The sequence below is a fragment of the Lepidochelys kempii genome, chromosome 4 (assembly GCF_965140285.1).
Source record: "Lepidochelys kempii isolate rLepKem1 chromosome 4, rLepKem1.hap1, whole genome shotgun sequence".
Taxonomy (NCBI): domain Eukaryota; kingdom Metazoa; phylum Chordata; order Testudines; family Cheloniidae; genus Lepidochelys; species Lepidochelys kempii.
The window spans coordinates 20,429,482-20,450,374 of NC_136383.1; the positions used below are offsets into that span (position 1 = coordinate 20,429,482).

A 20,893-nucleotide genomic window follows, 5' to 3' on the forward strand; every position below is an offset into this window, starting at 1 on the left:
TTCAATCAGACTTGGGTTAAACAAGTATATAACAAAAGAATGTAATGCTTAAATGATTTACACATGCATTAAATCCTGTAATGAATTACAGGATTAAATCCTACTGTATAATCAGTATCATTTTAAATTATCTTAATGTATGTTGAATTAGGACACTAAATTGGTATTTATGCATAAACCTTACGTACACACACTCTCTAGTATCTACACGGTATAGATGAACTACAGCGACAGCAAATTAATTTGCTATCTGTAAAACCATGCTATGTTATTTCTGTACCTAAGAAGTTCGGAATGCAGTCAGTGAATGTACTACAATTTAAGGGAAATGCTTAAGTGCCTAGCTGAACTGCAGCCTGAATTGTTAACAATTTATAGTGTTTCAGCAGTTTCATGATAAATACTTCATTATAGGAGTGATCAGAATGCTAGCAGCATCCACTCTTGCTACACCCACTTATACTTTACATGGGTTCCAGTCCTCTGCTCCAAGGTACACATGAAATTAAGAAAACCTCTCATTTTTTAGACTTCTCCCTAATGGCCATGTCTTAACCTAGCTCTACCATTTTTTCCCTGGGTGTATTTTCCACTTTAAGTTGTAAAAGCACAGATTCCTTCAGCAACGGCAAATTACCACTTGGATTGTTGATGATTCTCCCTTTGACTATTTCCCCCTTCCCTCCAAGGGTGGACAATCCTTGCACTGCTAAAATACTCATCTAATCTACTCATAAGGAAGGATTTATTTTTTCACAAATTATACTTACTTTGCCATGGGGAATGATTTCTACCTCATTTTATAACTATATAATCACACTGGGCAAGATTGTCACCCATCTCATACACCTGGGGAATTAGTGGGCATATAGTGTCCCCTTACTCACCGGCATGGGCTACCTCTATTACAGATCACAGCTCAGAGAAGAAAGCATCTTCTGCAGGTCCTGTTGTCCCCATCATAGACAGGTGTGGAGGGAGTGAGCAAGGAATGGGTGGAACCTTGGTCTCTGCCCTGCCCTACTCTACCCTATCAGCACAGTGGCCAACACAGCTGTGCTGCTGTAGAGGAGCCCTTGAGCTAATGAAGATTACTTCCCTCCTGAAGCAAAGGAAGGGGAGGATTAGACACCAAATTCACACTGAGTCAATCCCTGATCTGCTTCTGGTGGCAGCCCAACTTTGGGCTGCTTCTTAGGGCTGGGGTTAATCCACCATTTTAGCACACTGCTATTAAAATATCTAATGCTGTAGAAGGGGTTCTGCATTAACTGTGTCTGCTATATCAGCTCATTTTGGGCTTAATCCTGACTATTCCAGCCCTGATCCAGCCAAGCACTTGAGCAGTTCTCTTTAAGTTAAGCACATCCTTACGCATTTGGATCAGAGTCGGAGTGCTCCGTCACTTTCACGATCAAGGCCTAAAGAAAACAGCATTGCTGGCTGGGTTTCATTTGGAGTTTCTTACAGATATCCATTTTCAGTGAACTAATGACCCATTTTGATAATTGCATCCAACTGCTCAAAAGGTAACATTTTAGATTAGAGAGCCAAAAACATAAAAAGGTTTCAGATGTCTGTTCTCAGATGGTAAAATTTGATGTGTTTGTGATGTAGTCCACTTAGTTTTCCTCAATAATGAATTGTGACTCCCTGGACATATTCTGGGAGCTTTTGACATTCACATTTTGTAAGAAATATTGGAGGGAGGGAAACCCCAACCTACTAGGTACCCTGTCACAAACCAGTTTACTCTCTTTTGTTTAGGTGTCAATTAAAGGCCCAGATAGAATACAGCTGCAAGCACTGCAGGCAGTTTGCACAGATAGTTCAGTGGTAGCCTTTTATACAGATGACAGGGCACCAGAATTGCTTTGCTCTTCACCTGGATGCCGCTGGCTTTTTATAACACTTAGTTGTAATCATGAGAAACGTGTGCTTTTTATTTATGAATACAAAGATTTATTTCGAGCTCTCATGAGATCTCCGATTGAAACAGGCGTGTTTTATAACATTAACTATGTTTGAAGAGTGGTTATACAAATCCCTAAATAAACTTCATTGTCAAATCTATCCTAATGAATCAACTGTTAAAATTCTTATTTTCCCCTGTTTAAATTTGTAGTGAATTTAATTCTCAGGAATGATGTTTGACTGATATATCTGAAAGCATGAATAATTCTATTCATCCACACAACAACTACTTCCTCTTGGTTCAGTCATGAACTAGAGAAGCCATCTGTATGAGTGAAAAAATAATGTATTCTCAATACTCTCTCTTTGTCCATTCAATCCAAGGTCTCTGCTTAGACGGTCTCGAACGTTATATTGCCATCATCACAGGGGAGCTGGAACAATTTGTATTGTGGGGGTGCTGACAGCCATTGAACCAAACTGTAAACCCTCGATATGATGGGAATCACTTCAAGCCGGGGGGTGCCAATGGACCCCGATTCTCCATTGCATATCTATTCAGCAGACCACATCCCACTGAAGTGCTTTGCTGAATGGGGATGGATGGAATCAAGCATGTTTCACCGCTTCTCTGAAATGGTACCTCAGTGCCCAGCAAAATTTTCATCACTTTCAACAAAAAGTACCAGCTAGGATACTCATTTTTATTATATGGAGACCTATCTACTAGGATCTGGACAATAAGCAGCAACTAACTTCACATATCTTCAGAGGGTAACAACTTTCAGTCATTACCAACCTGCGTCCCATGTAAACTGCTGTCCTAGTAAGTGGCGTGTGAATCAGGGTTAAATGTCAGATCTTAAGGGCACTTACTTTAATACGCATTTTTGGTCATATGAGGTCAGCAAGATGGGCAAAGAGGCTCTGACACAATACGTAAGAGGCAGGAGAAACTAAGGACGGTGCTATTGTAACTGATGAGGCTTGTAAACCTACCCCCAGCACTCAGGACAGACAATAATACAAGTAAGTTTGCACAACCCCTGTAGGTTATAAACAATTATTTCCCATGGGAGGCAGTTGTTCAAGAATCCATTTGTGCAACAGTGGGAAGGGATAGGAATAGCTGGCATGAATATGAATCATCCCTGAATGAACTTGAACACATTCACCCTCTTAGCAAGCAGCATCCCCCTGCATATTTAATATAGGTTTTGCGACTGTATTTAGATCAAGAAAAATACATGCCCACACACGGTCACAGACAGATACACAGGAAAGAGTGGGACACTGAAAAAGAACTGGTGCCACATTAACTGAAAAGATTTATATAACACACCCTAAGTATGACTAGAATTAGAGGAGACAAATGTATCAGCCTCTAATGTGCTGGGGGAAAATTAAGTTAACTGGAAAGGGTATTAAAGATTAAATGTACAGGAGTGAGGAGAGGAAGCCAGAGGAAAGAATGGGTGAGTGAGAAAAAGCATAGGACGCTAAATAAAGAGTATGGAAACTAAAAAATTAAAATAAATCAATGGATCAAATGATAGTCAAACTCCAGAGAGGCAGGAGAGTACCTGGGGAAGGGGATGACGTAAGAAGCTAGAAAGTGAGAGAATTAGACCAGAAGAAAAATAGCGACAGCCACCTATTCAATCTGAGGTGTTTATATGGCCTCCTGTTACCAGGGCATCTGAGCACCTCACAATCTTCAATGTGTTTATCCTTACAACATCCCTTTGAGATAGGGCAGTGCTTATATCCCCATTTTACAGATGGGGAACCAAAGCACAGAGAGACTAAGTGACTTGCCCAAGGCCACACTGAAATAATGTGGCTGAGCCAGGACTTCAACCCAGGACTCTCAAGTCCCAGGCTACCTCCTTGGACCAACCTTCCTTTCTGTTCTTTACTTAAATTGTAAGCTCTTTAAGGAAGGGCTGACTTTTTGTTGCATGTTTGTGCAGCACCTAAAACAATGCAGCTGGGACTCCTAGAATAGAGAAAATAGAATGAAGCCACTCAAAAGCCACTCCACCGACTTTTATAGTTTATGGCCGGTGGTATCCAAAGCCGTAAATAGATCTAAAAACTTCAGCATGTTTTCCAGTATCTTCAATCAGCAGGAGATGAACCAGTGTAATCTGTGTCATCGCCGTGCCAGACTCAGGTCCATTCCAAAATTAACAAAGTCCAAGTGAATTCCAAGGCATATGGTTACTGCGAGAGTTATCTTGCCAAACCTTAATAATAATTATAAACTGCTATGGAAGATTACATTGGGGTCAATAATCGAAGAGAATGTCCACATCAAATCATGGCTTTCTGGACAGAGGCTAATCATGAGCTTTAAAACTATTCATAGAATCATAGAATATCAGGGTTGGAAGGGACCTCAGGAGGTCATCTAGTCCAACCCCCTGCTCAAAGCAGGACCAATCCCCAATTAAATCATCCCAGCCAGGGCTTTGTCAAGCCTGACCTTAAACACTTCTAAGGAAGGAGATTCCACCACCTCCCTAGGTAATGCATTCCAGTGTTTCACCACCCTCCTAGTGAAAAAGTTTTTCCTAATATCCAACCTAAACCTCCCCCACTGCAACTTGAGACCATTACTCCTTGTCCTGTCCTCTTCTACCACTGAGAATAGTCTAGAACCATCCTCTCTGGAACCACCTCTCAGGTAGTTGAAAGCAGCTATCAAATCCCCCCTCATTCTTCTCTTCTGCAGACTAAACAATCCCAGTTCCCTCAGGCTCTCCTCATAAGTCATGTGTTCCAGACCCCTAATCATTTTTGTTGCCCTTCGCTGGACTCTCTCCAATTTATCCACATCCTTCTTGTAGTGTGGGGCCCAAAACTGGACACAGTACTCCAGATGAGGCCTCACCAATGTCGAATAGAGGGGAACGATCACATCCCTCGATCTGCTCGCTATGCCCCTACTTATACATCCCAAAATGCCATTGGCCTTCTTGGCAACAAGGGCACACTGCTGACTCATATTCAGCTTCTCGTCCACTGTCACCCCTAGGTCCTTTTCCTAGAACTGCTGCCTAGCCATTCGGTCCCTAGTTTGTAGCTGTGCATTGGGTTCTTCCGTCCTAAGTGCAGGACCCTGCACTTATCCTTATTGAACCTCATCAGATTTCTTTTGGCCCAATCCTCCAATTTGTATAGGTCCCTCTGTATCCTATCCCTGCCCTCCAGCTTATCTACCACTCCTCCTAGTTTAGTATCATCCGCAAATTTGCTGAGAGTGCAATCCACACCATCCTCCAGATCATTTATGAAGATATTGAACAAAACTGGCCCCCGGGACCGACCCCTGGGGCACTCCACTTGACACCAGCTGCTAGACATGGAACTAGACATGGAGCCATTGATCACTACCCATTGAGCCCCACAATCTAGTCAACTTTCTACCACCTTATAGTGCATTCATCCAGCCCATACTTCTTTAACTTGCTGACAAGAATACTGTGGGAGACCATGTCAAAAGCTTTGCTAAAGTCAAGAAACAATACATCCACTGCTTTCCCTTCATCCACAGAACCAGTAATCTCATCATAGAAGGCAATTAGATTAGTCAGGCATGACCTTCCCTTGGTGAATCCATGCTGACTGTTCCTGATCACTTTCCTCTCATGTAAGTGCTTCAGGATTGATTCTCTGAGGACCTGCTCCATGATTTTTCCAGGGACTGAGGTGAGGCTGACTGGCCTGTAGTTCCCAGGATCCTCCTTCTTCCCTTTTTTAAAGATTGGCACTACATTAGCTTTTTTCCAGTCATCTGGGACTTCCCCCGTACGCCACGAGTTTTCAAAGATAATGGCCAATGGCTCTGCAATCACAGCCGCCAATTCCTTTAGCACTCTCGGATGCAACTCGTCCGGCCCCATGGACTTGTGCACGTCCAGCTTTTCTAAATAGTCCCTAACCACCTCTTTCTCCACAGAGGGCAGGCCATCTACTCCCCATGTTGTGATGCCCAGCGCAGCAGTCTGGGAGCTGATCTTGTTAGTGAAGACAGAGGCAAAAAAAGCATTGAGTACATTAGCTTTTTCCACATCCTCTGTCACTAGGTTGCCTCCCTCATTCAGTAAGGGGCCCACACTTTCCTTGGCTTTCTTCTTGTTGCCAACATACCTGAAGAAACCCTTCTTGTTACTCTTGACATCTCTTGCTAGCTGCAGCTCCAGGTGTGATTTGGCCCTCCTGATTTCATTCCTACATGCCCGAGCAATATTTTTATACTCTTCCCTGGTCATATGTCCAACCTTCCACTTCTTGTAAGCTTCTTTTTTATGTTTAAGATCTGCTAGGATTTCACCGTTAAGCCAAGCTGGTCGCCTGCCATATTTACTATTCTTTCGACTCATCGGGATGGTTTGTCCCTGTAACCTCAACAGGGATTCCTTGAAATACAGCCAGCTCTCCTGGACTCCTTTCCCCTTCATGTTAGTCCCCCAGGGGATCCTACCCATCCATTCCCTGAGGGAGTCAAAGTCTGCTTTCCTGAAGTCCAGGGTCCGTATCATGCTGCTTACCTTTCTTCCCTGTGTCAGGATCCTGAACTCAACCAACTCATGGTCACTGCCCTCCTTAAGGAAAGCACTGACAATCTCCTCCATGAAGGGACCAATCCTTTCCCACTGTCCATCATCATATGGACAGATTGTGCCACAAAACCCTCCTACCACTTCCTGAGCAACACCGGCTGAAACCCAAGCAGAGAAGACCTAGCATTTGCCCTATCCAGATGCTGTCCTGCCTCCCTGGGTGGAGACGCTTTTACAGGTACCTCAGTAAAACATCGTTGCCGGCAATATAGTATGTAGGGTGGGGACAGCCATCTAAAACCAAAGAACTTCATTTGCATTTTAACCAATCTATCAAGTCACTTCTCAAAAGAAATTTGAATGGTATTTCTCATGTTTTCCTTCTCATGGGATTCAAAGTCGGGAGGTTTCTCCTGCTATCTCTTTTACCAGGAGACAGTAAATTACATTTTGTCTTTTAAAACAATTCTAACTACCAACAAGATACCAGGTGTGGGGTTTGGTAATTGAACAGAATTCTGACATGCTCCTGGCTTCCTCCTTTCTTGAAGACTATGGACCACACCACCATCCTACCTGTCACTCAGGACAGTAACCTGGGCACCATCTTCAACTTGGACCTCTCTCTAGGCCCTCACATCTCAGCTATAAGTGAATCTTGCTGATTTTTTCTGCATAACCTTTCAGGATATGGTCTTTCTTATTCATCCGAACAGCTAAAACTTGTGTCCAGACTCTCATCATCTCACATCTCGATTACCGCTACATCCTTCTCTCTGGCCTTGACAAATGCCATCTTGCCCCACCCATATCCGTTCAGAGTATAACTGCAAAGATCACCTCAGCACCTGGTTTTCTGACCACATCACACCTCTCTTGTCATCTCTCGACTGGCTCCCCCTTCTCTATTGCATCCAACATAAGCTGCTTGGTTTTGCTTTTAAAGGCCCTTGACAGTCTATTCCCCCCATGCCTATTATTCCTCATTCAGTACTGAAAGGTTGATTCCTGCCTTTTACTAGCCCACAATGCTAGCCTTCATTGCTCACTTGTTAAACAAGTGCCATTCTGCTTTCTCCCATGCTGCTCCGTAAAGCCACTTCACTGTTCTCCTTCAAACTCTCTTTGCCATGACTCCTACAAAAATCTTGAAAATCCTACCAAGCTGACCAATATTGTTCCCTTGCACTCCCGCAACTGTTTGTATCCATCTGTTGTTACTTAGATTGTAAGTAACAACAGGCAAATAGAAAAGGAGTACTTGTGGCACCTTAGAGACTAACCAATTTATTTGAGCATGAGCTTTCGTGAGCTCATGCTCAAATAAATTGGTTAGTCTCTAAGGTGCTACAAGTACTCCTTTTCTTTTTGCGAATACAGACTAACACGGCTGTTACTCCGAAACCTGTCAACAGGCAAATAATGTCTTTTGTTCTGTGTTTGGTCAGTGCTTACCACAATGGGTTCGTTCCTGGTCCATGACAAGAACTCCTAAGCCAAGTGATGATACTTGGGCTTAACTCTTCTACGCCTGGCTCCTTGTGTCAGTTGTGCGTGTCCTCACCAGGAGCACTTTTATTGACCATACTGTCAGTGGGGGGCATGGTGGGACAGCCCCTGAAAGCCAGTGACAGTCGATATAAGCAATGCAGAGTGTACCCTGACATTGTGTCGACCTAACTACATTGACCTTGACTCTATACCACTCGTGGAGGTGGAGTTACTAAGTTGGCACAGCGGAGCAGTTACATCAGATGGAGTGAAATTTAAGTGTAGACTCTTCTGGGGAGGGAGGGATAGCTCAGTGGTTTGAGCATTGGCCTGCTAAACCCAGGGTTGTGAGTTCAATCCTTGAGGGAGCCATTTAGGGATCTGGGGCAAAAATTGGGGATTGGTCCTGCTTTGAGCAGTGGGTTGGACTAGATGACCTCCTGAGGTCCCTTCCAACCCTGATATTCTATGATCATAGTTAGGTCAATGTAAGCAGCCTTGCATAGACTTAACTATCTAGTGTAGACTAGACCTAACTGCTCCCATTTTACTCAGTGGGTGTTTCATCACTCGCTTCATTACAAGCAGAGTTAGGCCAATTCTGAGCACTGGAGAAATTCCCACCTCATATTTTCTACTTATATTTAGGAGACATCGAATTACCACTGAAATCAATGGGCATCACTCCACTGATCTCAATGGGCTTCTGAACAGGGCATAAATGAGTAATTTCTATTCCATGTAGTGTTGAGGAGAACTACAGTAGAACCTCAGAGTTATGAAAACCTCGGGAATGGAGGTTGTTCGTAACTCGGAAATGTTTGTTACACTGAACAAAATGTTATTGTGGTTCTTTCAAAAGTTTACAACTAAACATTAACTTAATACAGCTTTGAAAGTTTACTATGCAGAAGAAAAATGGTGCTTTCCCTTTGTTTTTACTAGTTTACATTTAACACTGACTGTACTTGCTTTTGGGGTGGGGGCTGTCTCTGCCACTGCCTGATTGTGTACTTCCGGTTCCAAACGAGGTGTGTGGTTGACTAGTGAGTTCATAACCCTGTGTTTGTAACTCTGGGGTTCTACTGTAGTGCTAATATATACACAGGGATTTTGTTTTGTTTTTTAAAAATTAGACATTTCAAATTTTGAGGCAGTTTCCCCAAGATAATAACTTTACTGTAGGTCAAATTTTGAGCCTAAACTACTTGACATTGTCAGCAGAAGTGAATGTGTGGAAGACTTTGCTGATCGGGTTTTGGCATTTTCTATCCATTTTAAATGAGATTAAAATCATCCTGTGTACCCTTAGTTATCGTTTCTTCCAGCTACAGGAGTGCTAGTTAGTGCATTTGAAGGAATACCCCAAAGCCCTAGTCCACATTACGGGGTGATGAAATCTTTAAAGATGATGCATCACCCAGTTTTTTAAAGTGTGTGTTTAACAGAAAGAAGAAAGAAAAAGAAAAAGAAACATTTAATCAATGAAAAATTAAGCCTGAGCCATTTAAGCGATGCTGATGCCTAATGCCCATTCAAATTGGAATTCAGCCCAAGTGTACAAATAGTAAGTGCATGGACCTCACTCTGGCGCCGGTTGGCTGAATTCGAATTAGAGTTGTTCTGGTCTCACCAACCTTAAAAGGAACATTCCACACATAAGAGTCTCTTGAGGTACTTGAGCCACAACTTCTTATTGGGCACAATGCCTCCCAGAGCTCCTCTACACACCAGGGGATCAAAGATCCGTGTGGAGAGTAATTTGATCAAGGTGACCCCAAGAAGAGAGGTAGGGACTGGTAAAAGTCAGCAGGTGTATGGGAAAAGCTGGTTGACCGTGAGAAGTAGCAAAAAGAGGCAGCTGAATTACAGTCGCTTTTATGTTGTGTTCTTCAGCTGGCCTAACTGGCCCTCTTTCACTGAACAGCCATTGCGGAACAATGATTAAACTCTTCTGAAGAATCTAGCGAATGACCAGGACCGGCTCCAGGCACCAGCGAAGCAAGCACATGCTTGAGGCTGCACATTTCCAGGGGCGGCCTTCCGGCCATCCTTTTTTCTCGGGGCAGTTGCGCTCTCGGAGGTGTGCCACTTAGACGGGGCGAGGGGAAGGGGAAGGGGAAGCCCCAGCCCCGGGATGCTGAGTTGCCAGGGCCCAGCTGCTACCTGGGGAGGAGAGGGCGAGTCCTGCCGGGAAGCAGGGGCTGCACCACCTCCTCTGCACACTGGCTGCTGCACTGCCTTGTGCCACCCCTTATTTCGGGGCTTCTCTGTGCGGCCAGGCGGGAGAGAAGGGAAAGCCCCTGCAGGCGCCGTGAGAAGGTGACATCACTCCCTCCACTTCCCGCGCCGCCTGCGAGCCCCAGCCCCACCTGAGCTTGGGGCGGCAAAAAACCAAGAGCCGGCCCTGAGAATGATGGCCATATTATATCAAGAGGGAAAAAGGAAAGGGAACTTGCAAAATTCCTACTGTTTTTATGCTTTTGTATTCATTTTCATGTGCAAAATACACTAATAAGGGTTTTTAGTTGAATGAGGTTTCCTGTAGAAAAGAATTATTTAACATCATAGTCAACAAAATCCTCACATAACAGGTTTTTTCCGCAGTGAAAGCACGGTAATTACACTGATGAACTATATCACCCAGCCTCACATACTGTATTTATATACTCACAAGCACAATTCAGCCTGCCACTTTAGAGTCCCTGTGGAAACTGGAAAGCCTTTTTTGTTCCACTGTAGGATTTACAAGAGATCAGATATATAAAACTAAAGACCTTAAGGAGAAGGCGTGCAAGTCTATTTCATAACACAATAAGCTCTTCAAGGCAGGGACCAGGTCTAAACATATGTTTACACTGCGCCTAGCACGAGTCTTGATCTTGAATAGGGCCTTTGGATGCGATCACAACATAAAGAATCATCACTATCTTTACTAGAATTAAAATGCACCCCGAGATTTGTTTATGAGCTGTAACAAAAGCTAAATCCAGGTGAGTTAAAAACCACAACTTTAGTGTGTCCTTTCCATGGTACTCCTTCTTTAACTCTCCTTGATGCTAATGGAAGCTACACGTGGTGTGACTGAAGCAAACAGACACCCAAGGGATTTAGTGGCTAGCTCTCTATACACGGGGAAAGCATATTCTCTTACTGTAAATATAATTATCTTATTTTCTCCATTTTTCTCCTTGATCATTACGAGATTAAGCGTTATTACCAAACATGACTCATACAGTAGACAGATGGGGGAACCAAACAAAAGTTGAAGCCAAACATAGAACCTAGTAACTCAGCATCTCGATTTCTCATTCTCATTTTACACAAGTAATATGTGTTATAGATGATATACACGTGGATGGTAATAGGCAATGATTATAAGCAACTACTGACTTTTTTGGCTGTATAACTATTTATAGGAATTGATTAACCATTTATTAAAACATTTTCCAAAAATTTTCTAACCCTTTAAAATTATTTATGAACTTTATATTAAGTGTGACACTTCTTCCTTTGCTATTCACAAGTAAATTCCTCCAAAATCATAAAACCCATAGGCAGCACTGAAACTGCCAATGAACAAATCAGCCCTGTAAACCAGTTTAATTTGTCACTAAACCACTTCTCAGTCAAGGTCTGCCTGCATCTATAGTGTTGTTAGAATTTGGGCTGACAGTTCATGGTAACAGAAGCCTTCCAGTCCGGTCTCCAGTTAGATCACTAACAGTATTTCTCATGTTTCCAGGCCATGTAGAATGATACACAGCCAATATTTAACTTCTTAGAGGAAGTATTAAAGATTAATATTAGGCACCTTCAGATGGATGTAGCCCACACAGAAAGCATTTCTCCAAGCAGCTGATCAGAGTTTCTATACCACAAGTAGTTTTGCAGCTACCTATGAACAATACATTCTGCTACACCTGTGATTCCTCTCCCTAACAAGGAATTTGAAAGGCACAACTAAGCTGCTATTTGCTCTTGAGAATAATGCCAGCGATCACTTAGCTAGTGAAACGGTTAATCCGTGATATAATCCTTCACAAGTGCTAGTGTAAATCTTGAGGGAATCAAGTCCAAACAGTTCAGGTAAGAGGGACCTGGTAATGCAGAGATATTTCATTTCTATCCTGCTTTATACTTCAAGATCATCAAATGAAAACCCCTTCCTAACCTCAAAAAGCAGTCACATGAAACGGATATTAGTGTCTAGCGGTTTTGACAGTCCTGCAGCCAAGTATTTATAGAGAGCTGATCGCAACCATCTCAGATGCCCTGATCCTGCAATTGAAAGTGCGTGGGCAGAGTGCCGTGCCCACATGGGGTCCCTCCAAACCTATATCAGTTTGCTCACATGCGGTCATCTGCAGAATCCGGGCCTAATCGCTTAGGCAACATGAACTGGGAGACACAATTTATCAAAAAGTTGGAAGCAAACTCAGAAGGTGACACCACACTAGCAAACATCCTGGATTTGTGTGCAAAGGAAACCCCAGCTCATTACCCTCTTTCTGTCCAATTCCAATTAATATGGTTTAATTTCTAGCTTTACAAAATGAGAAATGTCGTGAGAACAGTATGCAAGCTCAAACCTTGCACACAGGGATATTAGATCATTTGTTTTGTAACATCCCCGATTATTAGTCATCCATGAGGGGGGAAGCTTGGGACACAAAGGCACAGACTTCTAACAATTGAGCTAAAGGAGTTAGTTTACTAGTAAGAGTAGAAGGTTCTTACTCGCTATGGACCGGGCACCAAACACAGGTTATGAACTATTTAACTGACACAGAACATTTTATATATATATATACACACACACACGCTACTTAAAGTTACATCCAAATGTCCATTGTACACTCCAATTTCATATGGTCAGACACGTGCTATTTGAAAAATACTCAGTTTTAGCCGAAATGTTCCATTCTTGGCCTCAGCCCAAATGTGAACTTAACTGGCAAATTTGAGCAAAATCCATTCACTCATTTTTGTATTATACAGAAGAGAAGCCCCCACCCCACCTTGCTATAAAAAGAATTTAAACGGTTGTAACTCTGTAACAATAAGGCAGAAATTCTCAAAGCTACCTAAGGGTATGTCTACACTACGAAATTAGGTCAAATTTATAGAAGTCGTTTTTTTAGAAATCGGTTTTATATATTCGAGTGTGTGTCCCCCCACAGAAAATGCTCTAAGTGCATTAAGTGAATTAACTCGGCGGAGCACTTCCACAGTACCGAGGCTAGAGTCAACTTCCGGAGTGTTGCACTGTGGGTAGCTATCCCACAGTTCCCGCAGTCTCCACTGCCCATTGGAATTCTGGGTTGAGATCCCAATGCCTGATGGGGCTAAAACATTGCTGTGGGTGGTTCTGGGTACATATCGTCAGGCCCCCGTTCCCTCCCTCCCTCCGTGAAAGCAAGGGCAGACAATGGTTTCGCGTCTTTTTTCCTGAGTTACCTGTGCAGACGCCATACCACGGCAAGCATGGAGCCTGCTCAGCTCACTGTCACCATATGTCTCCTGGGTGCTGGCAGATGCGGTACTGCATTGCTACACAGTAGCAGCAACCCATTGCCTTATGGCAGCAGACGGTGCAATAAGACTGGTAGCCGTCATCATCATGTCCGAGGTGCTCCTGGCCGCGTCGGCCGGGAGCGCCTGGGCAGACACAGGCGCAGGGACTAAATTTGGAGTGACTTGACCAGGTCATTCTCTTTAGTCCTGCAGTCAGTCCTATTGAACTGTCTTATGGTGAGCAGGCAGGTGATACGGATTGCTAGCAGTCCTACTGTACCATCTTCTGCCGGGCAGGCCGGCAATATGGATTGCTAGCAGTCGTACTGTACCATCTTCTGCCAGGCAGGCAAGATATGAGGATGGCTAGCAGTTGTATTGTACCATCTTCTGCCGAGCAGCCCTGAGATGTGAATGGCATGCAGTCCTTCTGCACTGTCTGCTGCCAGCCAAAGATGTAAAAGATAGATGGAGTGTATCAAAACAAGAAATAGACCAGATTTGTTTTGTACTCATTTGCTTCCCCCTCTCCCCCGTCTAGGGGACTCATTCCTCTAGGTCACACTGCAGTCACTCACAGGGAAGGTGCAGTGAGGTAAATCTAGCCATGTATCAATCAGAGGCCAGACTAACCTCCTTGTTCCAATAAGAACAATAACTTAGGTGCACCATTTCTTATTGGAACCCTCCGTGAAGTCCTGCCTGAAATACTCCTTGAGTAAAGCCACCCCCTTTGTTGATTTTAGCTCCCTGAAGCCAACCCTGTAAGCCGTGTCATCAGTCGCCCCTCCCTCCGTCAGAGCAACGGCAGACAATCGTTCCACGCCTTTTTTCTGTGCGGACGCCATACCAAGGCAAGCATGGAGGCCGCTCAGCTCACTTTGGCATTTAGGAGCACATTAAACACCACACGCATTATCCAGCAGTATATGCAGCACCAGAACCTGGCAGAGCGATACCAGGCAAGGAGGCGACGTCAATGCGGTCACGTGAGTGATCCGGACATGGACATAGATTTCTCTGAAAGCATGGGCCCTGCCAATGCATGCATCATGGTGCTAATGGGGCAGGTTCATGCTGTGGAACGCCAATTCTGGGCTCAGGAAACAAGCACAGACTGGTGGGACTGCATAGTGTTGCAGGTCTGGGACGATTCCCAGTGGCTGTGAAACTTTTGCATGTGTAAGGGCACTTTCATGGAACTTTGTGACTTGCTTTCCCCTGCCCTGAAGTACATGAATACCAAGATGAGAGCAGCCCTCACAGTTGAGAAGCGAGTGGCGATAGCCCTGTGGAAGCTTGCAACGCCAGACAGCTACCGGTCAGTTGGGAATCAATTTGGAGTGGGCAAATCTACTGTGGGGGTTGCTGTGATGCAAGTAGCCCACGCAATCAAAGATCTGCTGATATCAAGGGTAGTGACCCTGGGAAATGTGCAGGTCATAGTGGATGGCTTTGCTGCAATGGGATTCCCTATCTGTGGTGGGGCCATAGACGGAACCCATATCCCTATCTTGGCACCGGAGCACCAAGCCACCGAGTACATAAACCGCAAGGGGTACTTTTCAATAGTGCTGCAAGCTCTGGTGGATCACAAGGGACGTTTCACCAACATCAACGTGGGATGCCCGGGAAAGGTACATGACGCTCACATCTTCAGGAACTCTGGTCTGTTTCAAAAGCTGCAGGAAGGGACTTTATTCCCAGACCAGAAAATAACCGTTGGGGATGTTGAAATACCTATAGTTATCCTTGGGGACCCAGCCTACCCCTTAATGCCATGGCTCATGAAGCCGTACACAGGCAGCCTGGACAGTAGTCAGGAGCTGTTCAACTACAGGTTGAGCAAGTGCAGAATGGTGGTAGAATGTGCATTTGGATGTTTAAAGGCGCGCTGGCGCAGTTTACTGACTCACTTAGACCTCAGCGAAACCAATATTCCCACTGTTATTACTGCTTGCTGTGTGCTCCACAATATCTGTGAGAGTAAGGGGGAGACGTTTATGGCGGGGTGGGAGGTTGAGGCAAATCGCCTGGCTGCTGGTTACGCGCAGCCAGACACCAGGGCGGTTAGAAGAGCACAGGAGGGTGCGGTACGCATCAGAGAAGCTTTGAAAACCAGTTTCATGACTGGCCAGGCTACGGTATGAAAGTTCTGTTTGTTTCTCCTTGATGAAACCCCCCGCCCCTTGGTTCACTCTACTTTCCTGTAAGCTAACCACCCTCCCTTCCTCCCTTCGATCACCGCTTGCAGAGGCAATAAAGTCATTGTTGCTTCACGTTCATGCATTCTTTATTCATTCGTCACACAAATAGGGGGACAACTACCAAGGTAGCCCAGGAGGGGTGGTGAAGGAGGGAAGGAAAATGCCACACAGCACTTTAAGCACAGCACTTTAAAAGTTTACAACTTTAAAATTTATTGAATGCCAGCTTTCTTTTTTTTTGGGCAATCCTCTGTGGTGGAGTGGCTGGTTGGCCGGTGGCCCCCCCACCGCGTTCTTGGGCGTCTGGGTGTGGAGGCTATGGAACTTGGGGAGGAGGGTGGTTGGTTACACAGGGGCTGTAGTGGCAGTCTGTGCTCCCGCTGCCTTTGCTGCAGCTCAACCATACACTGGAGCATACTGGTTTGGTCCGCCAGCAGCCTCAGCATTGAATCCTGCCTCCTCTCATCACGCTGCCGCCACATTTGAGCTTCAACTCTGTCTTCAGCCCGCCACTTACTCTCTTCAGCCCGCCACCTCTCCTCCCGGTCATTTTGCGCTTTCCTGCACTCTGACATTATTTACCTCCACACATTCGTCTGTGCTCTGTCAGTGTGGGAGGACAGCATGAGCTCAGAGAACATTTCATCACGAGTGCGTTTTTTCTTCTTCTAATGTTCACTTGCCTCTGGGAAGGAGAAGATCCTGTGATCATTGAAACACATGCAGCTGGTTGGGAAAAAAAAAGGGACAGCGGTATTTAAAAAGACACATTTTATAAAACAGTGGCTACAGTCTTTCAGGGTAAACCTTGCTGTTAACATTACATACATAGCACATGTGCTTTCGTTACAAGGTCGCATTTTGCCTCCCCCCACCATGTGGCTACCCCCTCAACACTCCCCTCTCCCCGTGGCTAATAGCGGGGAACATTTCTGTTTAGCCACAGGCAACCAGCCCAGCAGGAACGGGCTCCTCTGAGTGTCCCCTGAAGAAAAGCACCCTATTTCAACCAGGTGACCATGAATGATATCTCACTCTCCTGAGGATAACACAGAGAGATAAAGAACGGATGTTGTTTGAACGCCAGCAAACATACACTGCAATGCTTTGTTGTACAATGATTCCCGAGTACGTGTTACTGGCCTGGAGTGGTAAAGTGTCCTGCCATGAAGGACGCAATAAGGCTGCCCTCCCCAGAAACCTTTTGCAAAGGTTTTGGGAGTACATCCAGGAGAGCTGCGAATGCCATGGCAAATTAATCCTTTCACATGCTTGCTTTTAAACCATGTATAGTATTTTAAAAGGTACACTCACCAGAGGTCCCTTCTCTGCCTGCCGGGTCCAGGAGGCAGCCTTGGGTCGGTTCGGGGGGTACTGGCTCCAGGTCCAGGGTGAGAAACAGTTCCTGGCTGTCGGGAAAACCGGTTTCTCCGCTTGCTTGCTGTGAGCTATCTACAACCTCCTCATCATCATCTTCTTCGTCCCCAAAACCTGCTTCTGTGTTGCCTCCATCTCCATTGAAGGAGTCAAACAACACGGCTGGGGTAGTGGTGGCTGAACCCCCTAAAATGGCATGCAGCTCATCATAGAAGTGGCATGTTTGGGGCTCTGACCCGGAGCGGCCGTTTGCCTCTCTGGTTTTCTGGTAGGCTTGCCTCAGCTCCTTAAGTTTCACGCGGCACTGCTTCGGATCCCTGTTATGGCCTCTGTCCTTCATGCCCTGGGAGATTTTGACAAAGGTTTTGGCATTTCGAAAACTGGAACGGAGTTCTGATAGCACGGATTCCTCTCCCCATACAGCGATCAGATCCTGTACCTCCCATTCAGTCCATGCTGGAGCTCTTTTGCGATTCTGGGACTCCATCATGGTCACCTGTGCTGATGAGCTCTGCATGGTCACCTGCAGCTTGCCACACTGGCCAAACAGGAAATGAGATTCAAAAGTTCGCAGTTCTTTTCCTGTCTACCTGGCCAGTGCATCTGAATTGAGAGTGCTGTCCAGAGCGGTCACAATGGAGCACTCTGGGATAGCTCCCAGAGGCCAATACCATCGAATTGTGTCCACAGTACCCCAAATTCAACCCGGCAAGGCCGATTTAAGCGCTAATCCACTTGTCAGGGGTGGAGTCCGGAAATCGATTTTAAGAGCCCTTTAAGTCAAAATAAAGGGCTTCATCGTGTGGACCGGTGTAGGTTTACATCGATTTAACGTGCTAAATTCAACCTAAAGTCCTAGTGTAGACCAGGGCTAAGAGTTTTGAATGCTAATGAGGTGGTTGGCCAAAGAAGCCCAGAGGGCTTTGACAACCTTAGCCTAAATAAATAGGAATGAATAACTAATGACAGTGTAAGAAATAGAAAAATTGGTTCTCACATCCAAAAGTACAAAATCTCAACTATGCTTAGACTGTATTATGCTATTTATAGGATTGTGGAATAATACAAATATACACTACAGATGTTCTTTGGTTCTATGGATGGGATTTTATTCTGTTATTGCTCATGAGTTTCATAGCTATATACGTTTTTCACTATGCAAAGTGGGATTAAACAGTAAAATCAGTACAGAGTAGTGCTTTTCTTAAAAAAATACAAGGAAATATAAATGTAGATTAATGTAATGTTAAGGTTATAATTTTAAAAGTCAGGAATCACAAACATTAGGAGTTGCTAAGAGTGAAATGGTAATCATATACAGTAGTAAAATTGATGCCTATGACACTGCATAGAATGCTTTCAAGTTCCAAGAGCTACTCAACAGCAAAGAATGCAATTCTCTCTGTAAAGCCACTGCAGAGATACAACAAAACTTAGCAGAAAATAAGGGTGTGGGCTCTATAACTTTTCACTCATCTCATCTCCTGACAGTTCATTACATATTTAATTTTCTAAATGCTACAAAACAGCTTGTAGAAAGCACCTGGGACACATTAAGGCAGCATTTTCTTTACATTTGAATTTAAAAGGATTAAAACATGAAAATTGCTTGAAAAAAATAACAAAACCACTAATGTGATGTTTTGAGACTAACCTACTCCTCCTATGCAACAACTGCCCACTAACAGGGTAATTCTTCTTTTTCTAAAACAATAAAGAGACTCTTTAAAGTGCATTTCTGTCTAGTAAGGATATAGAAGAGTTACTGGAGAGAATTCAATTTTAACAGCTTATCTTGCTATTAAATGGGAAAAAATTACACAGAGCAATTTATTCAGTCTAAGTGCAGCATAATACCCTACATTTAAAATCCATTCTTTTGCAAATGTTTTTTTCTTTTCATTCTCCTATTTTCCTCTCACTTTAAAAATATTTGTGCATAATACATAACACGAGTTGTTTTACTTCTGTCTTTTGGTTGTTTTTGTCCCAAGAGATCAACAAACACCATGATTGTCATTAAGAAGTCATCATTTACCAACAGTTACCACACTTTTATATCTGAGACCATACTTTTTCTCTGACGTAAGTATAGAAATATCATGACAGTGTATCAAATACCAAAATGTAGGAACTGATGGTATAGAACAACTGATAATGGCAGCCTCTGGGCTGAAACAAAAATAATGGCAATTATTTTTATACAACACGCTAGAAAGGAATCTGACCTGCAGAGGTCGGAGAAGTTCAGAGGAAGCTTTGAGTTCATCTTATTATAGGTACGGAGGTAGCAGTCTGCTGCAAAGTTTAGATTTGGATCAAAACTTTCTTAATGTTTGAGCATGCCAATGTAATTAACTGGTGAGGATATGTTACACTGCTCCTTCTGTGCCCAATCCACAGAGGATATGAGTTGGCCCTTCAACTCAAGTTGTAGCAGCTTATGCTTTTAGCTCTGGAGGTCACTTGTTCAATCCCCAAAATGGCAGCCATCCCATACAGTTCCAGCATTCTAGTTTGACCCATTAGAAGGCATTCAGGACCATCCTTAATGTACATGTTTCTGTTTTGTAGGCTGAGATTTTCAAAGGAACCAGAAAGGAGCTACAAGCTTAACTGTTGGGGTTAACAAGCTGGGGTACTGTTGAAGCTCCCAACTTCCTCAAGCCCTTTGCTTTTTCATTTCTCACTCATGTAGCAACGTAAACCTCACCACATAAATACCCTCCACAAGATCAAAAGACAGACATATACGCTTGCAGCCAGCTACCAACATCACCCAGGTCCTTTACATCAGTGGACTCACAGAGGCCCCATTGATTTGGTCACTTCCTCACCTTCAAAAAAAAAAAAAAATCTGGTAACTAAAACAAACCTGTTTGGCCAGCTGATCCTTCTTGACTAAGCCAGTGGCTGCAGCAATCGTGCCTGCTCCTTCCACTGTCTTCTGCGCTACTGCCGTCACTCCCGTCACCACAGCTCCCCCGACGTTAGACACTTGTTCTTTGGTTTTCTCAGCCACTGTAGAAAAGCAAGAGATTAACAATACATTACAGTACTGGGAGATGAAGGTTAGTCATGGAATGAGAGGATAAAGTGGCTTATTAATACAGAAGTCAACAGCGCAGCATCAATGGACAGACAGTGAGACCATTACAATTTCTGTACGTCCCAAGTGAATCATAAGCAATGAAACATCATCATTTGATCATACAAATAGTGGTAGCACAACTAGAATTAAGGATCTATTTGTGGCTCAACTGTTGTTGCTTGGTAAGGCTTTACTGACCACATCCATTCATTCATTTAGTTATCAGGTTATACTGTGTGGGACAGAGTTTTTTAGCAGAAGGCCCTTTATTATGCCCATCTACATTTCATAACATTTACATTCAATGCAACGCAAAAACCACATTTTGATTAGTTCACAGAACACACTGACTGCATGCTACTGCTAATCAGAAACAATTCAGTGAACTAGTCAAATTCCAGTTATTAATTTCTCAGGATTTTTAAAAAACATTTTCCTAACAAACAGGAGCCATTGTTTCTCAGCCTGTGAGTAACATTCTGAAGACCTCGTTCTCAGAAAAAGGTTTACTCCAGTGTGGGGTTTTAAGCCCATGTCACACAAAAAATAAATACAAACCAAAGCTATCAGAGCAAACTGAGCTAGTGGCCAGATCTATGGCTCTAGGGAGACGACAATACATTTACCCTCCATACACATCAATAGTTCTCCATTCTGCCTTGTGGAATCTTACAATGATCTTTCTGGTCATTCACTCCCAAAGGCTCTCCCCCACCAGCAGCTTGCAC

At 44.0% G+C, this 20,893-nt stretch overlaps 2 protein-coding genes across 2 annotated transcripts in view; both read right to left on the reverse strand.

The window, feature by feature from the left end:
- Window positions 1-20,893, reverse strand: part of SNCA (synuclein alpha) — a 103,324-nt gene that overhangs the window by 61,680 nt on the left and 20,751 nt on the right. Inside the window, exon 4 of the mRNA XM_073340686.2 lies at window positions 19,950-20,095. Within this exon, the coding sequence (XP_073196787.1) occupies window positions 19,950-20,095 (146 nt within the window). The remainder of the gene's footprint in view (window positions 1-19,949; window positions 20,096-20,893) is intronic.
- Window positions 15,782-17,607, reverse strand: LOC140909942 (uncharacterized). The gene is made up of 2 exons (XM_073340034.2): window positions 17,012-17,607; window positions 15,782-16,423 (listed from the first exon to the last, which is right to left on the reverse strand). The coding sequence occupies exons 1-2, from the start codon at window positions 17,589-17,591 to the stop codon at window positions 16,272-16,274; spliced, it is 732 nt and encodes a 243-aa protein (XP_073196135.1). The 5' UTR covers window positions 17,592-17,607; the 3' UTR covers window positions 15,782-16,271.

Bases quoted from the DNA above. Each gene is read 5' to 3' on its own strand.
- LOC140909942 (XM_073340034.2), bottom strand. From the start codon at position 17,591: ATGCAGAGCTCATCAGCACAGGTGACCATGATGGAGTCCCAGAATCGC. The intron at 16,424-17,011 runs GTGAGTGTACCT...TTTCCCAACCAG, and splicing joins AGGCAGAGAAGGGACCTCTG to CTGCATGTGTTTCAATGATC.